The sequence below is a fragment of the Syzygium oleosum genome, unplaced genomic scaffold (assembly GCF_021117445.2).
Source record: "Syzygium oleosum isolate NSW1041296 unplaced genomic scaffold, Sole_v2.1 Sole_v2.26, whole genome shotgun sequence".
NCBI lineage: Eukaryota > Viridiplantae > Streptophyta > Magnoliopsida > Myrtales > Myrtaceae > Syzygium > Syzygium oleosum.
The window spans coordinates 4,389,361-4,409,339 of record NW_026607510.1 but is presented as its reverse complement, the minus strand read 5'-3'; the positions used below and the strand labels follow the sequence as shown (position 1 = coordinate 4,409,339).

The following is a 19,979-nucleotide window of genomic DNA, read 5'->3' as shown; positions in this document are numbered from 1 at the left end:
AGAAAAAGAAAAGCAAAAAATTAAAAGAAAAGAATAAATAGTAACAAATTCAAGATGAGTAATTCTGAAAAGTGTTTTCACTTTCTTAGATTAGGGAATTCACTTTCCTAATTTTATACATGAATGTTTTCGTTCACCAGAAAGTATTTTCGGTTGACTTATTATCATTTTCGACGAACCAAACGGTAAAAGTCCGGAAAACGGATTATCATAAAACACTTTTCCTCAAACAAACGCACTTGTAATCTTGATTTCATGTACTTCAAGCCCAAGCATTTCAATGTTAGATTATTTTCAATCTAGTGCGATTCACTTTCCATTGCACAATTCATAAAATTTGCACACCATTTATGCTCGAGTGAAGAACTGCGGATCAATCACGTTCGCTCTCAAATCATTTAAAGTTCGATTGCCTCAGCACAAGCCGATTTCCATCAACATCTCTTTTGGCACGCTAGCTAGCAGATTGATTTTGACAAACAATTCCACGCTCATATTTTTAATTAAGAGTTTCGTTGTCTTCATCTTCATCGAAAGCACTATTTTACACCGCATTGGCGACTTACGGGATCAATGTGATATTCAGCCTGAAATGGAGTGAATTGGTTGTAATAGGAGTTCTTAAAGTTTCGTGATTAAGTATAAAATAACGTGTAGATGTTGAAATTGTGATTGTAAATGAAATATGCAATGCAAAGGAAATATCTTCTATCCACAAAAATGTAAACGGAATAAGGGATGGAAGAGATTGTAAAACAAATTTATAACAACTTCTGCTAGAGCCTTGACAACGTTTATAGATGAAGTTGTATCTCTGCGAAATACAACAGCTTGCTCTACAAATACACATACTTCATACGCTCAAAGCACTCTTATAATAATTACACCGTACTTTTTCATACTGTTACAATCAATTTTCACTCAACACTTCTGAAAAAGATAAAGGGATAATAGCACACATGGTCCCTGAATTTTGGTCTAATGTGTAACGCCGTCTCTAGACTTTTAATTTGTTCAATGTGATCCATGAACTATTATTATATATTCAATATAGTCCCTAGACTATATGAAAATATTTAAAAGCTTAGGGACTATATTGAATATTAAACCAAAGTTTAAGAACCATATTAAACAAATTAAAAGCTTAAGGACGACATTGCATATTGTCACAAGTTCAGGGACGACATTTCACAAATTAAAAGTTCAGAAATGACATTACGAATTGTACTAAAGTTCAGAAATCATTTGTGTCATTTTCCATAAGAAAAACAAGAGAAGTAAGAACACTCTTGATAGCATTTTAATTAGTTCAGCCCCCTCAACTCCCATTTCGATACATATATATACCCATCCAAACTTGACATGCACGTTGGAGTCTTCCTCTGGGTCAAAATAACCGACGAAACTATTCGTTGCTCAAAAGTTCATTTGGAGCCAGGATGGTCAAGATCTCTTTTTTACGAAGGATAGCTAGGGTGTTTTTGCAAATTTGTATCGTAAGATCGTACAAATGATAAATAATTTCCTCGATATATGTCATGAGAATGATAACCATGTCGGGGACATCTACATAGCCAAATAAGATGATATTTAGCATCCATAATAGAATGAAAACACTGTAATGAATGCATGATCTCAATACCTTTTCATGATCGAAGTTATGCGAAATCTTGAATGTAAGATGCTGACGTACCAAAAGGGGTGTTGAGGCACGTTCCCACTTTCCAGAGTAAAAGAAAAAAGCAAAGAGTTTGAGTGGTTTATCTTGTCAAAAGATGTGCTCGGTTGTTAATTAAATGAAGGATTGCTGAGCAAGTTCCATTTGCCCCACGTCGGCTCTTTGTAAGAGTGGGAGCCATGCTAGGGTTTGTAGAAAGCAACGCGAGGACGTAACTTCAGTAGCTGGTCGGTGAGTGAAGTAGGGGCCTGAGTCCACTTTTAATGTTTTTGAAGTCCAGGAGTTGAGAAAGTATAGTTACTAGTCAGATGTGTCGAAATCTCGGCCCGACCCGAGGCGAGTCGACTCGCCCGTTCAGTGATTTTAGCAGGTTGACTTGTGATTCCGGCTCGGATCTTAGTCACGCCGTACGAGTTTTGAACGAGTCGACAAGGTCCTTGACATGTGAAAATGGAGATTAACGCGGGGCTTTCGGCTATGTTGGTCGAAATGGACAAAACTGCTTCTTCGACTTAGCAAAAAATGGCAAACCTCCTCCGACCACAGGACAATTGCTTCGCTTCCATCCGAGTACACAATAACAGTCAAGACAATTTTATGACATGAAGCAACTGCGGTACTTGCATAATTTCTAAACTGCGTGATTAAACGCTTCAAAGCTTTCTCGAGGTAACTCCTTCAAGCCACTCTCAATATTCCAGCAGTCTTCACTCCTTGTATCTCCAAACTTGAAGCTATTTATATTGCACTCAAATTATCTATTTCTATATTTGCATACACCTGTTGCTATATTTCATCCATATCCTCTGACCACCTCGAAACTTCATCAATCGTGACCTTAAAATTGCTATGGAACTTAGCAACTATGTAGACAATGTCCCGTCTATCACCCTCTAAACATCTCTAGGATCTCCCTGAAGCTCCACCTATTTTGAAACACCGTATAAATCTTTCTCTCTAGTTGATCTCTCGCTCCTCTTCTAAAATAGAGCAAATTTGTCAAGGATTCTTTGCCGAACATAAACCCGAGTGAATCTTGCTTAGTGCACCACAACCTCTATACCTTCATTACATGTGTATAGCCTAATTAAGAATACACACTTCCTTGCTCTAGCTCCGGCACGGCTTCACTCACATGATCATAAGCAAGGCAATTGAACATTTTCGTTCCAATTTAATTAGGAGGCTTACTTGAATACATTTCTACAAGAGCTTTCCAATGAATTGCTGGTGATTGTGATCTATTTATTAACTAACAAGTAGCATTCATCGTTTTGGCTCTGAAATCTTCATCCAATCCAACATTGGAAAGTAGAGAGCGCGCTCTCTAACAAAAAATTCCATTCATAAGTTCTGCGACTTCATTCAGTTATGGTGTGTTGTTGGCCACAATACGGTGTTATACTATGACTTCATCTACCCAAAACTGGTCAAGCTTATCAAAATAGAATTCCAGCCTTTAGTTAGTTTTCAGGTACACGATCTTCCATCATATTTACTTTTCGATCATTGCCTTCCACAATTTGAACCGACCAAGCACTTCGCTTTTGTGCTACAAATCCAAACTTCCCTCAAACGATCATCGGTAAAAAACTACACATACCTAACACCACCCTTATACAGAACTTGAGAGGGTCCCCATAAGTCTGAGTGTATATAGCCTACAATAGCTAAGGTATGGTGCATTGTACTAAACTTTAATATGCGTTGATTACCCATGTCACAATGTTCACCTTCTCATTCCCATGACCTCTGAGTAAAACCCTTTAAGTCAAAATAATCACGTCCCTCTCACTTATGTGTCCAAGTCTTCTGTGCCACAATTGTGTCATGTTCTATATTGAAGCCTCATATGATCTAGCGGATGAGCCAATCACTATTGTTCCCTAAAGGAGACGCAATATGTAGTCTATCTTCCCCAGCATCGCAATAAGCAGATCGTAAAAGAGCTCCAAACTTGTCAAGATAATGTTCTTTCTCAACTTCAGTACATGCCTTACATTTGTCAATATTCTCACCAGTCCATTATCTATCTTAATCTGAATTGATATGATACCTGCTACTTCACAAGCAGCACACCATGAGCACCTTGGCACCCTCCATGCGCTGAAAGAAGTCAATCAATGCCTAAGAAAATCCATAATCAAGCACCAAATCATCACCTGAACTCGTGGTGACTATTAACACACCATCGACATTATTAGAATTATTATATATTGTAATGACAACATTATCATTACTTGTAAACTCCAGCTTAACTCATTTACCGTTATCTTTTAGTGCATACCTAATTGTAGTGATAACATCGACAATGTAGAACGTTGAGGCTCTTCCATCTGCTACCTTAAGTTATCTTCTCCAACTTTTTTGACACTTCTTAGAATATTAGGCAAATTTTACGTCATCGAGGTAATTGTAATGCACTCTAGTAGCAGTGCTCAAAAGAATCTGATAAAGATGCCAATATCATCATATCTTGTTTCTTATCAGGTAAAGTCATGTTTTTGAAGTCCATCATGAGTTTGTTAAACTCATTTAAATAGGCTCCGATGGAATTGAAACATCATTTTCAACATATATAAACGATTGCTCAATCTTTTTCTCGGATAAAGTGACTTAAATTTTGCCCATAGCGCCATAACGTCATTCTCTTCGATCATTCAAACAACTTTTCATCCAATAAATTTAATAAGATTATGCTTTTTGTGTTTTCCATCAACTCTAACTTATAAGCTCTTTCATCGTTTCTTACAATTTAACATTATCATCCAATGCTTTCACCAAACCTTGAATTGTTAACAAGGCACGCATCTAAATACTTCACTACCGGAAGTTGCTTTTCCCATTGAACTTCTCGATCTTAATTCTTGCTCCGCACATAACTACAAACACAACATTTTCAAATAATGATAAGACAATTAAAAGCTCCAAATCAACTCTAAAAACACTAACCTTAGCTCAAATACAATTGTTGTGAAATGACGCAAAAGATAATGTATCTTGCAATTTAATTTTAACACAAGAAAAATAAATTATCACAAAAATCAACGACAAACGATAAAGAAAATCAGAGATTCATATGGCTCATTCGATTGTAGGTACCTATTCTACGAGAAGAGCCGGCCACAAAAAAATCCCCCATGAATTTGGCTCAATCATTCAAGTATTTCCTAGCCCTAGATTACATCAAAGCAATACAAGTGTAATTTCACAATATTTCACAGAAAACTCACTCAAAAAACTCACGGAAGATAACTCGAAGGCTCCTTTTATTTGCTTTATTGTATAATAACCGAATCCACCGCATGCATACATCCAAAAAGAGGAAATTTCTTTTAGGAAACCTACTCAAAAACCGGGAAAATCTACTCAAATCGGGTAACTTGCTCGGATCGGGTTTCCTCACGGGCCCATACTCGAGGCATATCCCGACGCTTCCACGCCGATCCTACGGTCCCGATCGACGGCGATCAAAACACCACGGCAATCGAAATCTACCACGGACCGTAGATACGGGTCGCCCGAGTCCCGGGGCGGGCGACCTCCCGAGACCCGGGACCCTCGGGCTCGGGGGCCGTAAACCTAGCATCCTTCGCAGCCGCGAGCGGCGGAGGGAGGCGGCGGGGAGGGGCCCGCGCACGATCAACGTGGCTGAATATCCACGTACCCACTCAACCTTTGCAGCATCCCCCCCCAAACTTTTTCGCCTTTTTCCCTACAAGCTTCCCCCCTCCGCCATCTTCTCTCTCGTCTTCTCTCTCTCTCTCTCTCTCTTCGCGGTTCGAATTCGATCGGAGAGGAAAACCCTACCTTCCCCCCCACCCCTTTTCCCCTCTCCGGTGATCCACCCATGGCGAAGAAGAGGAAGTCCGTCGCGTCCCGCCTCGACGAGGTGGACCGGAGCCTCTACTCCTCCTTCTGCAGCGCCGCCAACTCCCTCTCCCAGCTCTACACCCAGGCCATGAACCACCAGCGCCTCTCCTTCCAGGCCGGGGAGCGTCACGCGCTGGTACGTCTCTCCCTTCCCCCCCGATTCCGTTTGCCCCCTCGCCTTTTGTCCCTGATTGGCGTTCCTGGGCTGATTCGCTTGCTCGATTTGAAGGGCGGGGAGGGTTTCCGGAATACCCGATTCGATTGGGGATTTTGGGTGCTTCTTCGGTGTTCGGTGGTGGGGTTTTTGTTGGTTTTGATTTGATACGGTAATCTGATGGTGCTGCTTAGGGTTGGGATAGGGGGCAATTGGATTCGAATCGTTTCGGTGTGCTCTGCCGCGAAAAAAATGAACCCAGTGAGGCTTTTGGGCTTCTAGATCGGTTTATACGTGATGTCGACCTCGTGCCCGGGATCAGTTGATTGATTTTGGGTGCGTGGGTGTCGGGGCTTTGGGTCTTTCATTTTCTCTTTTGGGGATCATATGAGTTTGTTGGATTGCTGATTGCTGATTGCTGATTTCTGATTGCATTTGCCTGTGGATTAATTTTGCTGGTAATACTTGTGTGTTGGTAAAATTAATGGGCACGGCAAGTGATGGTTCGTTTTTTGTTAGAATTTTTGCGGTGGCGCTGTGAGGTCGAACACCTTTAATGGGAATGGACTATTTAAAAAGAATGGTTTAGTTTGACCGAGTGGCAGCTTATTTGCAAACAGCAGATTTAGTGATGCGTTGTCCGGGAGTTTCCCTGACGTTGGGTTAGGTATATTGGAGTTTGGAGTTGTGTTGCTTGGTAATATGTGTTGTTAAAGATACTTTTAGCTTGGAGGTATAGGCATGGCAACTCGTCTTCTCTTTTTGACAGCTTTGGTTGATGAGGATGAACATGAGGACATAATAACATTCGAATAGTTAAAGGCGTTCTTATGGAGTTAAAACGAGGATGGTTGTTGTAATGCCACGCGCCACAAGTCCTCATCTTTACTTGTTCTAGGCTTATGTTCAGAAGGAAGCAGCATCATGCTACTCAAATCAGAATGAAGTCTTCTTACAGAAAAAGTTGAGAGCGGCAGAGCGAATTTTTTGTTAAAAAAGTAGAGACTTTTTGTCTTCTACTGGTGTACTAAACTGAAATAACTGAGGAAAAGATTTGTATCCGACTCATTTTGCAAGATTTTCAAATTAGATTTAGTTGTGTATCATCTTGTTGATTGGCATATCCTAGAAAAGAACTAATTTCTGGAATAAATGAGTTCAAAAACAAACTTATGGTTAGGAATGCAGGGTAAGAGCTTTTCTAGCAACACCTTAATTTGAACGAATGAATTTCTCTCTGAATCCATCTCGGCTTGGTGCTTTAACCCTCATAAGAATTTTCATCCAAGTTAATTGGTGAAAGCTTTCTATATGAGGGTACCAGTCACACTCCCAAATTCCAATAATGTCTTGCTATACCTTGGAGTTGAATATATTTGATGAATTGTGGTATCATAAAGTAACCATATACATATACAATGACAGCAATTTGAGGTTTGATTGATCATAATGCTATCTGAATACGGATAGATATTCTCTATGTCATTTTAGATGAGTCGTTAACTCTTCAATGTAGGTCCACCCTCTATGAGATAATTCTACGGCCCTTTCAACCCCGCTTCTTTTGCTCACTCGATAGAAGTTTTTCCCTCATGGGGTTTGGGTCATCTTCTCTCTGAAGATATCCTGGATGGAATATTAAATATCGATTTTCGGGCTTGCGGTTGTCTGAAAACAATCAATTCTAGACACTAATACAGTTAGATCTTGCCCTTCAAAAACAATCTCTTCCCTCCCCTGGGGCTTGTTGGCCTCGCTGTTGGTGAATTTTTGGTGCTAGTGAATCAGAAAGCGGTTCTACTCTGGTTAGAGAAGAGTTAGCCTAAAAGAAAGTCAAATTGTTTCTTCCCCTTCTGATTGGCGCCCAGGATTCCTATGCCAGAGATATCTTCTCCGTAGGAATGGCGTAGATACTGATATAACGGGGTAACTAAAAAGAATTGTATGGGGCGATTTCTGTTAGCTTCAACTTCAATTCGTTAACCTCTTTGAACAGGAAAGATTCTGTCGCTTGTGTATCACCAAGTAGTTCCCAGTTGTAGACCTTCAGTCTTGAGCTTCTTCAATTTTCAAGCCATCACAAGTCTTGCGTGCCCTTGAATCCTCTGTTAAATTATCAAACCGTAGACTTTCATTTGCATACTAAGGATTTCTTCCTCCTATACACGCTTTTTTGCATGTGATCTACCTTTTTCTTTTTCGCTTTCATTGTTTTTTGGGCCAGAATATAGGGCACTCTCTATTTAGGCTAAAATTGTCACTGTATGTGGAATGGTCACTTGGTCTTTCTGTAGTAACCTCGTACCTCAAGTTCTGAGAAAACGCAATTTCATCCTTAGGGATTGGTGTTGTGTATGTAGGCATTCAGGTGAATCTGTTTGATCATTTCTTTCTTCATTGTGACTTCTCCCTCTAACTTTGGAATCATATCTTCAGCTTGTCTAAGGTTGTATGTGTCATGCCAAGACATGTCATCCAATATTTGGCTATTGGAATGCTTACGTTGGAGACTTAACCTCTAAGAATTCTTGGAGCGCTGCGCCACTTTTCTGGTGTGGTGCATTTGGAAAGAATGTAACAAAAGATTGTTCGAGGGATTTAATTGTTAGGTCGCTTCTCTTTTGCAGTCTCTGATTAATCTTTGCCCTTTGGTCATTTTGTGCTGTTTATGTGTACTTTTGTGATGTTTTACTTTTCGTTTGTTTCTCTTCTTCCTGTCCTTGTGCATCTCGGACGAGATTTTTTATATTAACGAAATCCTTCATTATCTATAAGTGAACAAAAGATTAGTCTTCTGCCTATACATGACTATGTGATAGAATTTGACTTTCCATGTTGTGCGTATTCATTGCATGTGCATTCATCAAGGTATTGATAATTGGTACCAAAGTGGCATATTTTTGGTTTTATTCTGTTAGATAGGGGACCAGAGTTGCATTGCCCAATAATGCGCATGACAAATGAAATGCTGCTTTTGTTTTTGAGCATCCAGAGAATTTTTTGCTCTATGTGGTCTCCTGGGATCTCTCTATTAAGAGTATGTTACTAACTAGCTCTCTGCTCCTTTCTTTTCTTTGGACTATAAGTTTTCTTGGGATGATGTGGCCTTCAATCTTAGATGGTGTACACATTTCAATTTTATGTTTCATGATGTGGTAAATGTTAACTAATGGATGTGCATCCTTGGCTAGATTCTTGACTTGTATGGCTTTGGTACAGATTGTGTACCTCTGCGTATTATGCACGTTAAGTATTTCAATATAATATTTTCTAGTGATGGCGAGTTCTTAATAAGCTTTTCATGGTGAAGTCTGTATCTAGTCTGTATCAATATTCACTCACCTGCATGCCCAGCTGCCTCCCCCTTGACATTAGAGATGCTCAGATGCCCGAACAATACGTGATGTTTGTCTGGGGAAGCATTGATGAGAAGGCATTTCCCAATAATCAGATTGTTGTTTTGAGTAAAAATAAAGAGGCAAGACTGGTGCATAGGCTAACGAGGGGGTTGGTGCCTGGTGGTTTGAAGTTACAAACACCAAACACTCAAATGCTACCAAGCCAAAAGTTGGAAAGGAAGGAAGTCATAAGTTCACTCGTTCTCTCATAACACTAGAGACGGTAGTCATCATAGGGTGGGAGTTGCTTCTCATGTCATTGTTGTTCTTTTCAGCGGCTTCTGATCTGTTATTTATACCTCTTCCTTACGTATGTTGCCTGGTTATATATTCTATGATACCATGGGGTGGCTTGTGGGCAGAGTTGCTACCGTGCTGGGGGGTGACGAGAACTTCTTGTAGTTGATTATATACTAATGTTTTCAGTGGAATATGATTAGGAAATGCTATGGTTATGTTTTAGCTGCTTAATATTTTTGGATGCATTCTTATTTTGTAAGAGCGTGAGCCAGTGATTAATTTACTTCTTACATTTACCTCCTTATCTTTACTTAGGAGAAACTCTATCAATGGATTTTGAGACAGCAAGAAGAAGGATCAAGAGTGTCCACAATTGATATTATTGCATACTTGCAGGTTTGTCAATATTCAGAATCCATCATAAATCATAATTGTGTTTGGTTTCCTCAATTGGCATGTTCATAACTTACTTCTTCCATTGGATTGTGTTTTGTTTTTCTTTCTATACTGTTTCTATAGTTGTGCAGGGATGATTAGTAGCGGTTCGTGGGAGGGGCTTTTTAATGTAGAGGTTCTGGGGTTTTGTTTTTCTTATAGGTTGATTCTGGGGTTTTGTTATTGACTTCTTTATATATAAGTCTGGAGTCTGGCTTGTATGTTGGAGGTCACAGACGGCTAAAAACGTGGTAGATGTTCCCTAATAGGTAAAAAAATACAAATAACCAAGGGGGTCCTGCTGCTGACCCTTGTACAAATTTAGTTGCAGAAGATTCTGCAAGGAGCTATGATGCTACGTGATGTGTATTACCAATCTATTGTATAGTAACGGGAGATGACTGCGCAAGAGGCCTTCTGTAGTTAAAATCTTCTAGCTGAAGAAGTAACTCAAGGTTCATGCGAAAATAAGGTGATTTAAGAACTGAGTCTAGATTCTTGTATGGAGCACACTGTATTTGAAAGCAACGTCGAACTCAGCTCCTATTCATTTGGTTTGGCATAAGTCTTTTGATGCTTTTGTGGGTTAACACCACCTCATACTCCCCTAGATTTACAATAAATGGTTTCAGGATACCTATACATTAGATTGAACTTTGAAGGCATAAACTAGGTAAATCTCATTGTTATGTTTTTGTTGGAGCAATCTTTAATGCAGAATAAGTGTTCTATTGGGTAATTAGTAGCTTTCGGTAGAAAAACAAAATTGACATACATCAAAGACATTATTCAGGATTTTGTATTTGTAATTCAGTTAGTGGCTCCTCTACCACCCTTGGCTGTAGCATGCGTTGTTGATAAATTATTCTTCTGAGGTTTTTCTTGCCTTATCTTCTTTAGTACTTTGGCGTGGTAGTGAATTCCATCAGATGATGTGACTGAGTTGCTATTTGTGCCATCTGAAGACAGATGATATGAGTTACCTTCTGGGATTTTTTATAAAATGTATTTGGATTTTGAACTAACTAGATCAAACGACCACTGTGGTGGAAACAGATTGGTGTTTTCTCCAGGACATTTTTTTTATAATAGTGCATCAGTGAAAGATGGCTTGAAGTTTATGGCAATGTTTGAAGTATTTCTAGTTTTACTGAAAGTGTCCGTTAGAGGATTCACATGAGTTCTTTCCTGGCATTGTCCCCGAACAATTAGGCATGCCGTTTGTCAACACAGCTGAATAAGTTATTTCTTTTCCCTTTCTGTTTTGGAACTTGTGTAGAATGAGCTCGACTATCCAGCAGATGAAGCTCCAATGTCCCCGAGGCCGCCGGCTCAGCATCAAAATTCTCAAGCGGCGGTGCATTTAGCTAATGTCGGTGCCCCCGTTTCTTCTAACCTGTTTGCACCGGCGACAATTCAGGCTCCTCGTTCTGGAAATTCTGATCACCAGGGGAAAAATCCAGTCTTTTCGAATGCACTTTCAAGCCCTGTGCGTCGGAGCATCCAGCACTATCACTTGATGCAAGGTGCTTATAATTCGAACACCACATCATCAGGAAATGCTGCGCGACATAACGAAACTAACAACCCTCATCATCAGATCAGGGATAACAACCCGACAAGCTCCAATGATACTTCCATGGATATGCATGCCGAGAGTCCTGGTCAAGACTCCCAGTACTAATTATGCATGTGCCGAATTCCGTGATACAAGGGAGTTGTGAAGCTTGTCTCTTTCTATGTTTGTGTTGGGTAGGTTTTCTTTGCTTTCTTTTTTCTTTTTTTCTCTTATGCTGATAATTGTCCATCTGTGGGAGAGATCTTATAAAGAATCCATCTTAATTTAAAACACCGTCATGTCTAGTTTGCTTGTGCACATAGATGTCCATGTTCATAGGGTCAATAATAGATCCCTAATGCTCACTTATATCCTTGGTTAGCGCAATGCATATTTGCTCTAAAGTCCGTGTAATGAAAGGTTGGAGAAAGATGTGGAGTAGAAGACTTTTCCTGATTGCCATTTATATTCACAATTGGATTGTTGGTTGCCTGTCCAGAATTGAATCAGCTAGTGTAGTCGAAATATTTTAATTCGCTCGACTTTGATAATTTTAGATCAAGAGAATTATCAATTTGTATGTTGTGAATGGTGCTCGAAGTATTTATTCTAGCAGCAGCAGTTGGACTTGCAGCGTTATGTTTTTCTTCGTGTGTTTTGGTGCCCTAAGGATCCAGTTCCACTCTCTTTCTATCTATAACTCATTCCATTCCCTAGGTTGGGAATTACTACGCCCTTACTTCCTGAGGCAACGGTAGAACGCTAAGCTGCTTCTGAACTCGCTGACCTTCCCTGCCAACCCCCTTCCTTTGAATGATTGATTTGATATTTTGTTATTTCGATCCGTAAATAAGAGTAAGAACCTATCCAACTGAGCACGATCTAGGCTATAGAGGCACTTTCACTGAGAAAATGGGTTAGTGGCATTATAGCTCGAAATACTTTAGCGAATTGAAAGACCTAAGCAAAGGTCTAGTTTAGTCTCAAGGAGTTAATGGATGGGAATAGACAAGATGGATATGAGATATAGGACGAATAGAATTTGATCCCTTTCGTTTCTTGTTATTTTCTTTTTTCATATTCTATTTATTCATTCTCTCCTACGCGACCTTCTAGAGTGCGTGTAAGTTACGTGCGCGGTACAAAGTTTATCTTTTCCTATACCTTAGGTATAGCCTTTGAATCAATGGAGAAGCTTTTCTTCCGTATCCGTATGAACCTCGAACATACATACCATTGAGACGGAGAAGCGATTCATTAATTGAACCTTCATGAATTCGTTTTTTTGTTGATTTCAGTTAGTAAGAGAGATCTTGAATTAAGAAAAAGATTCTAGAAGCTAAAAAAGGGTATGCTGAGCAATTGCAATAAGCGGATTCATTGAATTCAACTTTTATATATATATATATATATAACATAGATATAGATAACAAAAGTATCTATTTAGAAGAATATGGTGGTTTCCTCCGAACATAACTCTTATGTATTCGTAAATGTATGGGTAAATAAAATTATAGCAATTTTCAAATAGATCGAAATTGAGGTGGATATATGAATTTGAACCAACGACTCCCGCCGTATAAAAGCAATACTCTAACCTCCAAGTTAAGTAGGTTATTTGTCACAGGTGTACCAGTTTGGAGTTTTTGGTGGTCAAAAAATTAGTTTTGGATAAATTTATCACAGGTGTACCAATGTAGGGCTTTTCGTGGTATTAACCTTAAACTAAACGTTGATTTGTGGACCCAAATAACAGCTGGAAATTTCCTACAAGAATTAGTGATCTGAACAAGTCGGCAAGCTATGGAAATAAATATGGGTATGTTATTGGAAAAGTGGGTAGTTTTGAACCGATCAAATAATAGTTGGTCACTACCTATAAGAGTTAGTAGAATTAAAATCTTCATGATTTTGACAAATAGATGGTACTAAAGTATTGTAAAGTATTAGAATGGTTCGCAATTTAAAACAATCAAATAAAGATGGGTAAAAGGACTCAAATAAGAGTTGGTTTACCAATAAGAGTTAGTAAATCTAATCATATGTACATGACACGATAAATTTCTAAACACTCAGTCGATATGAGTCCTTTCTGTATTTTTTTTTTCCGAAAAAACAAGTCCCGTCAATGCAAAATATTCAAATTGTCTAGGTGATACTTGAGAACTTCATCGCCGATACCCTCAAATTTACAATTTCCAATAAAGTTTTATGACTTGATTACACTTTTCCCAATAATTGATCTCACTCCATACACAACACACGGCTTCTGCTGTAACTCTTTGTCGAGATTTTCTCTGTCGCCATATTTGTACGATGAAGTTGTTTCATAGGGACTTTCTTTTTTCTTCAAATCTCGCGGCTTTCGTAATTTGACTTTCATTCAACGAAAAACGCCTCGAACCTTCGAAGCACGTAGATACCGAATTCGCAAAACATATTCTCATAATTCTTTTCGAATAATCGAGAAATAATAAAAAAAAATTTGGTTTCCAAAAATTGGAATATAAACCGGTCCACAAAAGAAAAAAAAGCCCAAGCCCAAGCCCAATCTCCGGTCGGCTCACGAGCAAAAACCCGGTCCGACCCGGCCCGGCCCGGCCCGGTCCAGCGAATGGGGGATTCACCAGTATTTGAGGCGGCAACATTTCATTTCCCATACGAAACCATTCGTTCCCGCCAACCCCCATCTTCGCTCCTCCTCTCCCTCTCGCTCGCTCGATCGATCCTTCTCGCGCGCGGCGGTGCTCGGATCGAACATCAGTCAGAGGTACGCGAGATTCCGCCTGCCTTTCCCTCCTTCCGCTCGCGGCGGCGATCCGTGTTTGGATCCGCGCGGTCGGATTCGAATCGCTGCCGCGCCGGTCGCGGCGCGTAACCTTGGTTTTCTTTGTGTCCCCTCTTTGCTGTGCCGATCGAACGGTTCTGTTCTCGATTTCGGTGACCTGCGGTTGAACTCGAGTGGCTGAATTGCGATTGCTCCGTGTTTTGCCGGGGTTCCTGCGCGCATCGATTGATGCCGACGGAGCGAACGGGGGATTTTGTTTTCTGCACCGTAGGAGCATGATGCGTTAGGCGTGTTCCTCGTTTCGTTAGGCATCGATACATCCCGAACGTGGCTTTTTTTGCGAGGGAGTGTGCGGGATGGTTATTTTTGCCCCATCCCTCGCTTGATAATTTACTGGCTTGCGGTGAATCAGAGTGCTAGGGTTTCTATTGTCGAGGCAAACCCATGTAGAATTTGTCTAGAAAGACGGAGACGCCTAAGGGATTTGGAATCCGTGAGTGTGTAGTGGCCCGCTCGGTCAAATTTAACTGGAAACGGTGAACTTAAAGAGACAAAGTTTGAAGCTTGGGGAAGTAAGATCAATTATTCTTATGCTGTTCATCCGGAGGGTAGTTCCTAGATATGGGTGGTGCTGAAGGCCCTATAGCTCAGTAGAGTTGTCGTGTAAATATTGCTTTTCTGGTGAATTCCCCCACAGAAATGTTCTTTTCACACGGTGACTTTACAAAATGTCTCTTAAATTATGGCCCAAGTCGAACTTCATGGATCTTAATTTTATTGGTGAAAGATAAGGAAAGAGCAGGTTTCCTAATCTTGTAGGTTTGTTGGTGCAGTGGGTTTTCCATTTTTATGCCTTTTCCTGTGATGTAGGTTTCCAATTTTGAGTAAGACTAGGATTGAGTTATAAATATGAAGTCTTATGACTGTTTGCACGTGTTAACCGCCAGATTTCTCAGAAAGGTTGGAGCAAAACACAGTGAGATTTGGCAATTTCGACACCTGGGTTGAGTGAGATAGTGTTTGAGAGGTGAGTGTACAGTTGTATTTCCTAGTGAAATTGTACTGTTAGGTTAATTGGTCGAACAATGTATATGGGGTCTGCATGTTTATTTGGGGTTTGTGTTTTGATCGCTTCCATTGTTTCCGCTACTTAGTCACTAGATTTTCTTGACAGTAATAATGACTCTGTCTAAATTTAGTAGAATCAAACTTCATTTTACTTTACTATTTCTAGAAGCTTTATGTTTGTCCCCAGTACCCACCTTCACAAACCAATGCACAAAGCTTACTCTTGATTAGTCAGTTCTATATAGTGGGTTGTTCTATCTGTTTCTGTTTCTTTCTTTAGTTGGAAGAGGGTAAAAAGTTTCTGATTAGGATTACAGTAAAAATGTTCCTTTTCTTGTTGATTCTTTCTAGGTTACTTGGGAATTAATAATGACCAGTTGATGGGCTATTAGAGCTCCATGCTTTTCATGTGTTGATGCTTGCTTTTGTTCTGCCTCTGAGGGTGCACCTGGTATTGCTATCACTTTGCCAAACTAGATATAAGTATGGGTAATCCAGGGTACTCGGCTTTGATCTATGTGCATCGGTGTCCGTGTTTCTTCTAATGAAGTATCATTATATATTGCGATGATGGCAGAGGAAAAATGAAAGCAGCAGTCTGGGATTTTGTTCCAGCAAAATATTTGTGCATAGTGTTTGTATTCTTTATGATGATTATTTATCTGATCTCCATGTACCTTGGTTTGAAGTTCTAATTTTTCTTTGTGAATGGAAGTGTGAGGTAATGCTATGAAAGTAGTGAAGTGGAGCTGCAATGAGACCTGTAAAGGACAGAAACGTGAAGGCTCCTCCTAGTGGCATTGCAAAAAAAGTTTACAAGGGAAGGGATAAATCTGTAAAGAGAACGGGTCAGCTGCATCACGTTTTAAAAGGTATGGGTGAGATGTTTCCCTTTCTCTGCTGCATGAGGGGTGACCTTTCCATTGAATTAACCCAAAAGAAAATCTTTTGTTAAGTTTTCACTCTACTTTGGAGAAGCTAGAATAATAAATTTCAGTCTCCACGTGTGTATGTCTTGGGTCCATGCTTTTGTGCAAACCCCTTTACTTTTAAGAGAAGTCTAAACTACTAGAACACTTTGTTAGCTTACAGTGATACAGATGCTCTACCTTCCAATAAAACCAAGATTTTCATGTTTTTTTTTTTCATTTTCCAGAACAAGGTAAATATCTCTTGGAAACAGAAAAAGAGTTGCCTGCAGTTCAGCATTCTCCAGCGCAGAGACTTGATCCTTCGACAAAGATCAAGTTGCAGCTTTTCCCCATTGATGAAGTCACTCGCTTAGGATTGCAAAAGGTGACATTATCATCCTTGGGTGCCAAGAAGCATAAATTGACATATTTGCAGCAGAGAGTCTGATATTCATCTTTCGCACTTGTAGGATGGACATCATCCATATTTGGAGCTCACTTTAAAAGCTCAGAAAAGGATTTCCTCTGTTGTGAAGCACCTGCAAACTAAGTGGGGAAGTTCGACCATTGCAACTGGAGAACCTGTCCTTTATCCATATAGCATAGAGGAGGCAAAAAGTAGTCCTGACAGATGGACTTTGGATGATAAAGATGTAAGTGCAGGTGATGTCCATGCAGCTATTGGTAGCCCTACGTTGTTCCGCCTAAGGTCTGATGCTCACTTAGCATTTTCACATTAAGTTTTATATTTGGCACGAAGTCATTCTGATTTATTTCTTGTCAAGGTATGGCTGGTTCTCTAATGCTGGAAGTGAAAGCCTGGGTAAATCTTCTAAGTGGACCCCGGCAAAGTCCCTGAACCCAGCATCATTTCTCACCAAGTATTCTCACCAACATGAAGGCATCCAGAAAGGTTGTGAAAGTAACATCAATAGTAAGTGTGATGAGGGGAGAAAGTTTGAGAAGGCAGATAGTGAAGTAACAAAAACAGTTGGTGGTGTGAAGGACCATGAAATCATGGTGGACAACTTAGTGGATCATCCAGTAGATCGGATGGTATATCTACTGCCACTTTTTGTGTTTTTAATAGATTTGGTTTTATAAGGTTCTTAACGATTGGTTGGTATCTGGACTCTTTGTTGGGTGCTTCATTTGCATGCACACTTGCTTCCATGAAGCAAAGCAAGTATATTTAAAATGGGGTAGAAGAAAATAGGAAGTTATATACTAGGTGGTTGAAATTTTCTTCACATGGCAATGTATATTGAAATGTCTTGTTTCTATTACCCTCAGTGTCTATACTTCTTGTGGAAAACTTAGGTAGTAGCAAGGCTCATTTTTCTATGCTGGTGTGGTTGTGACTTTTTTTTAAAATGTATTGTTGACATGTTTTCCATTGTTGTAGGTTCCAAAGGTGTAGACTTAAGTTTCTCGACTCTTACTAAAATCTGGTTCAGATATTTTTCCTTCTAGCATAGATTTGACTTCTAAAGGTTTCCTTCTTCATTTTGCCATCTTAGCCTCATATGTGTAGGTTCAGGGTATATGTATTTTGGCTTTGCCATTGTAGGTCCATAAGCTGGAACATTTGGTTTCACTATGATATCGTCCATAACGATTACCTTGATTTGCTCGTCCAATTGCTTTATTATGAAGATATTTTTTTTTTCAAGAATTGTTGTTCACGTGTTCCATGCGGATATTTTTGTCTTCTAACTATTTTCATCCTTTGAAAATAGAATACTGTTGAGTGCAATGAAGGGGGTCTCGGGCAATCATCAGAAATATGGACTGATAATCTCACAAACATTAGCATTGGGGGTCTGCTTTCAGAGGCATCCTTGCAGGGCATGTTCAGCAGTTTTTTGTCAAAGACAAATGGGTGTGTTCCAACCTCTCATTTCTCCCAATGTACCTCTGATTCATTTGATGCATTGATTACTACACATGTTAAACATTCTCAAAGTAAAAAGCTGTCAACAAATGAGCCATGTTCATCCATTTTGGATGCTGAAGATACGTGCATGGCATTTCCTTTTAAGAAGTCCTCTATGAGCAAAGATATATCGACTTCAAATGGAAGTAGCAGTGCTGGGCTCTCCTGCACGGAAATTGGAGCCAGGCCTTGCCAATTTCTCAAAGCAGCTGAGGTTTGTCAACTTCTTAAGCTCATTTTCTTGTCATATTGTGTCCATGATCTTCTATGGGATAATACTTCAGCTGAAAAAGCCATCAGGATCAGACCATAAAAGACATTCAATACCCATTATTTTTTATTTACTCTTTGAGAAGTTCTTTGTGAATATTTGACCTCTAGACTTTCAGTTAGATTGCTTGACTTCCTAGCACACATTACTTTTTAGATATTAACAAATAGTAGGAAAAACGAAGGGAAAGAAAAAGAATACAGGGAATCATGTGGAATAGTCTTACCAGCCATCCATTGATTGCCGGGTGCTGATTCTACAGTTACATTTTTTTTGTCTGATATTAAGGCACCGATTAGCTTAACCCATGTGAAGCAATTGTTGCATTCTGTGAATAGGAAGTTTGGAGCTGTCTTAATGTTGAATGAGATAGTAGTTGCCACTTCTAAACTAGCGTTATGTTGAATGAGCTAGTGTCCTTGTGGTCCTTCCGTAATCATCTGTGCAAAGGGCTTGCTAGTTGGAAACGTTGGGGGGTCATGCTCTTCATAGTGTGCGCAAAACACCAGGGACAGATAAAGTTGAGATCCTATTCTGATAGAGTAATCTTATGCTTCCAGTGTTTCTGGTTATTGTCATGTATTGAGCTCTCTTTTGTCTTTACATTCCAAATAATCATAATAAAGGCTTTGGTAAAATAGAATTTTGCTTTGCTTAGGAAATGCATGTTGCCAAGGTCTTGGGTTATTGGCAAGAAAAACAGATTATCTTGCAGTTGGCTTGGTGTACTTGACATGTTTATAGCACAACTCTCACTTTTACTATGCTTCATAGGATGACATACAGATCAAGATTGAACCCGAAACTTTCAATGCTGATGCTTTTCAAGAATCTGAAACTGCCCTCCAGCTTTGTTCACGAGTTTATAATGACGAAAGCAGCCTTGGTCTAGCAGGAATCCAATGGGTATGTCATAGCTCATATCGTAGCTTATAGGGCTTAAGTCTAAAACTGGAACTTCTGCTAATCTGCTAGATGCTATTGTTTGCTGCAGACCGACACTCTGGGACCGTTTGATCTGGGACTGCCCTCAGGAAAGGTTATTAATGGGGATACTATTAGCATTAGTGGATTTGTTAGATAATATGCTGATGCATCATGCTTGGAGAAGTACAAGATTCAACGGTGGGATTGACAGGCAGGCCCTCCTCAGAATCCTTGTGCGACGACTGGATATTTGTTGTTTATATTTCACTAGTTTACTCACATAGATCTACATTAGAAACAAACGATGCTGATTTCATTCTCCAGCTCTACGAAAGCCAGTGTTTATTTCACCTGGCATTCTGATACCTAGAAACGATGTAGAATTTACTAAGTCAATTACTTGTCCAGCACTCCAAATCTAGTGGAAACTATGCAAATAAACTTTTCATGCTTTTCATGTCATCTTGTAGAATAATTGTTACCATTAAATGATGTTCCATTGGTCTCATGATTGCTCTGATCTTTTATGTTTGTTGCTACTTTGCGTTGAGATATTTGTCATCTATTTAATGCCACCTTTTCTCACTTCTGAGTAGTTCTACCTGTTTCATCAAATATTTGCGGTGGATATCAAATTGTCTTCTGATATCACATAGTTCATCTTGTCTTTTTAGGAGTTCCGATAATGGAAATGAAATCTTGAAAATATGGGGATCTATTATGAACTCTGACATTTGAGTTT

General features: G+C 39.6%; 2 protein-coding genes across 5 annotated transcripts; both read left to right on the top strand.

Moving 5' to 3' along the window:
- The first annotated feature begins 5,405 nt into the window (after positions 1-5,405).
- Positions 5,406-11,641, top strand: LOC115681989 (uncharacterized). The gene is made up of 3 exons (XM_030606098.2): positions 5,406-5,687; positions 9,659-9,739; positions 11,058-11,641. Exons 1-3 carry the CDS (start codon positions 5,529-5,531, stop codon positions 11,460-11,462), a joined length of 645 nt encoding a protein of 214 aa, XP_030461958.1. The 5' UTR covers positions 5,406-5,528; the 3' UTR covers positions 11,463-11,641.
- Positions 11,642-14,005: 2,364 nt separating this feature from the next.
- LOC115681927 (TSL-kinase interacting protein 1) lies at positions 14,006-19,699 on the top strand. 4 transcript variants are annotated; one of them, XM_030606041.2, is made up of 9 exons: positions 14,006-14,106; positions 15,072-15,151; positions 15,908-16,064; positions 16,376-16,488; positions 16,574-16,812; positions 16,889-17,159; positions 17,843-18,253; positions 19,085-19,216; positions 19,305-19,699. In XM_030606041.2, the coding sequence occupies exons 3-9, from the start codon at positions 15,947-15,949 to the stop codon at positions 19,392-19,394; spliced, it is 1,374 nt and encodes a 457-aa protein (XP_030461901.1). In that variant the 5' UTR covers positions 14,006-14,106; positions 15,072-15,151; positions 15,908-15,946; the 3' UTR covers positions 19,395-19,699. The 4 variants fall into 4 exon arrangements, with proteins under 4 accessions (XP_030461901.1, XP_056159072.1, XP_030461898.1 ...); XM_056303097.1 differs by having other exon boundaries at positions 16,349-16,488; XM_056303098.1 differs by lacking the exon at positions 14,006-14,106 and adding an exon at positions 14,240-14,391 and having other exon boundaries at positions 16,349-16,488.
- The last annotated feature ends 280 nt before the right edge of the window (positions 19,700-19,979 follow it).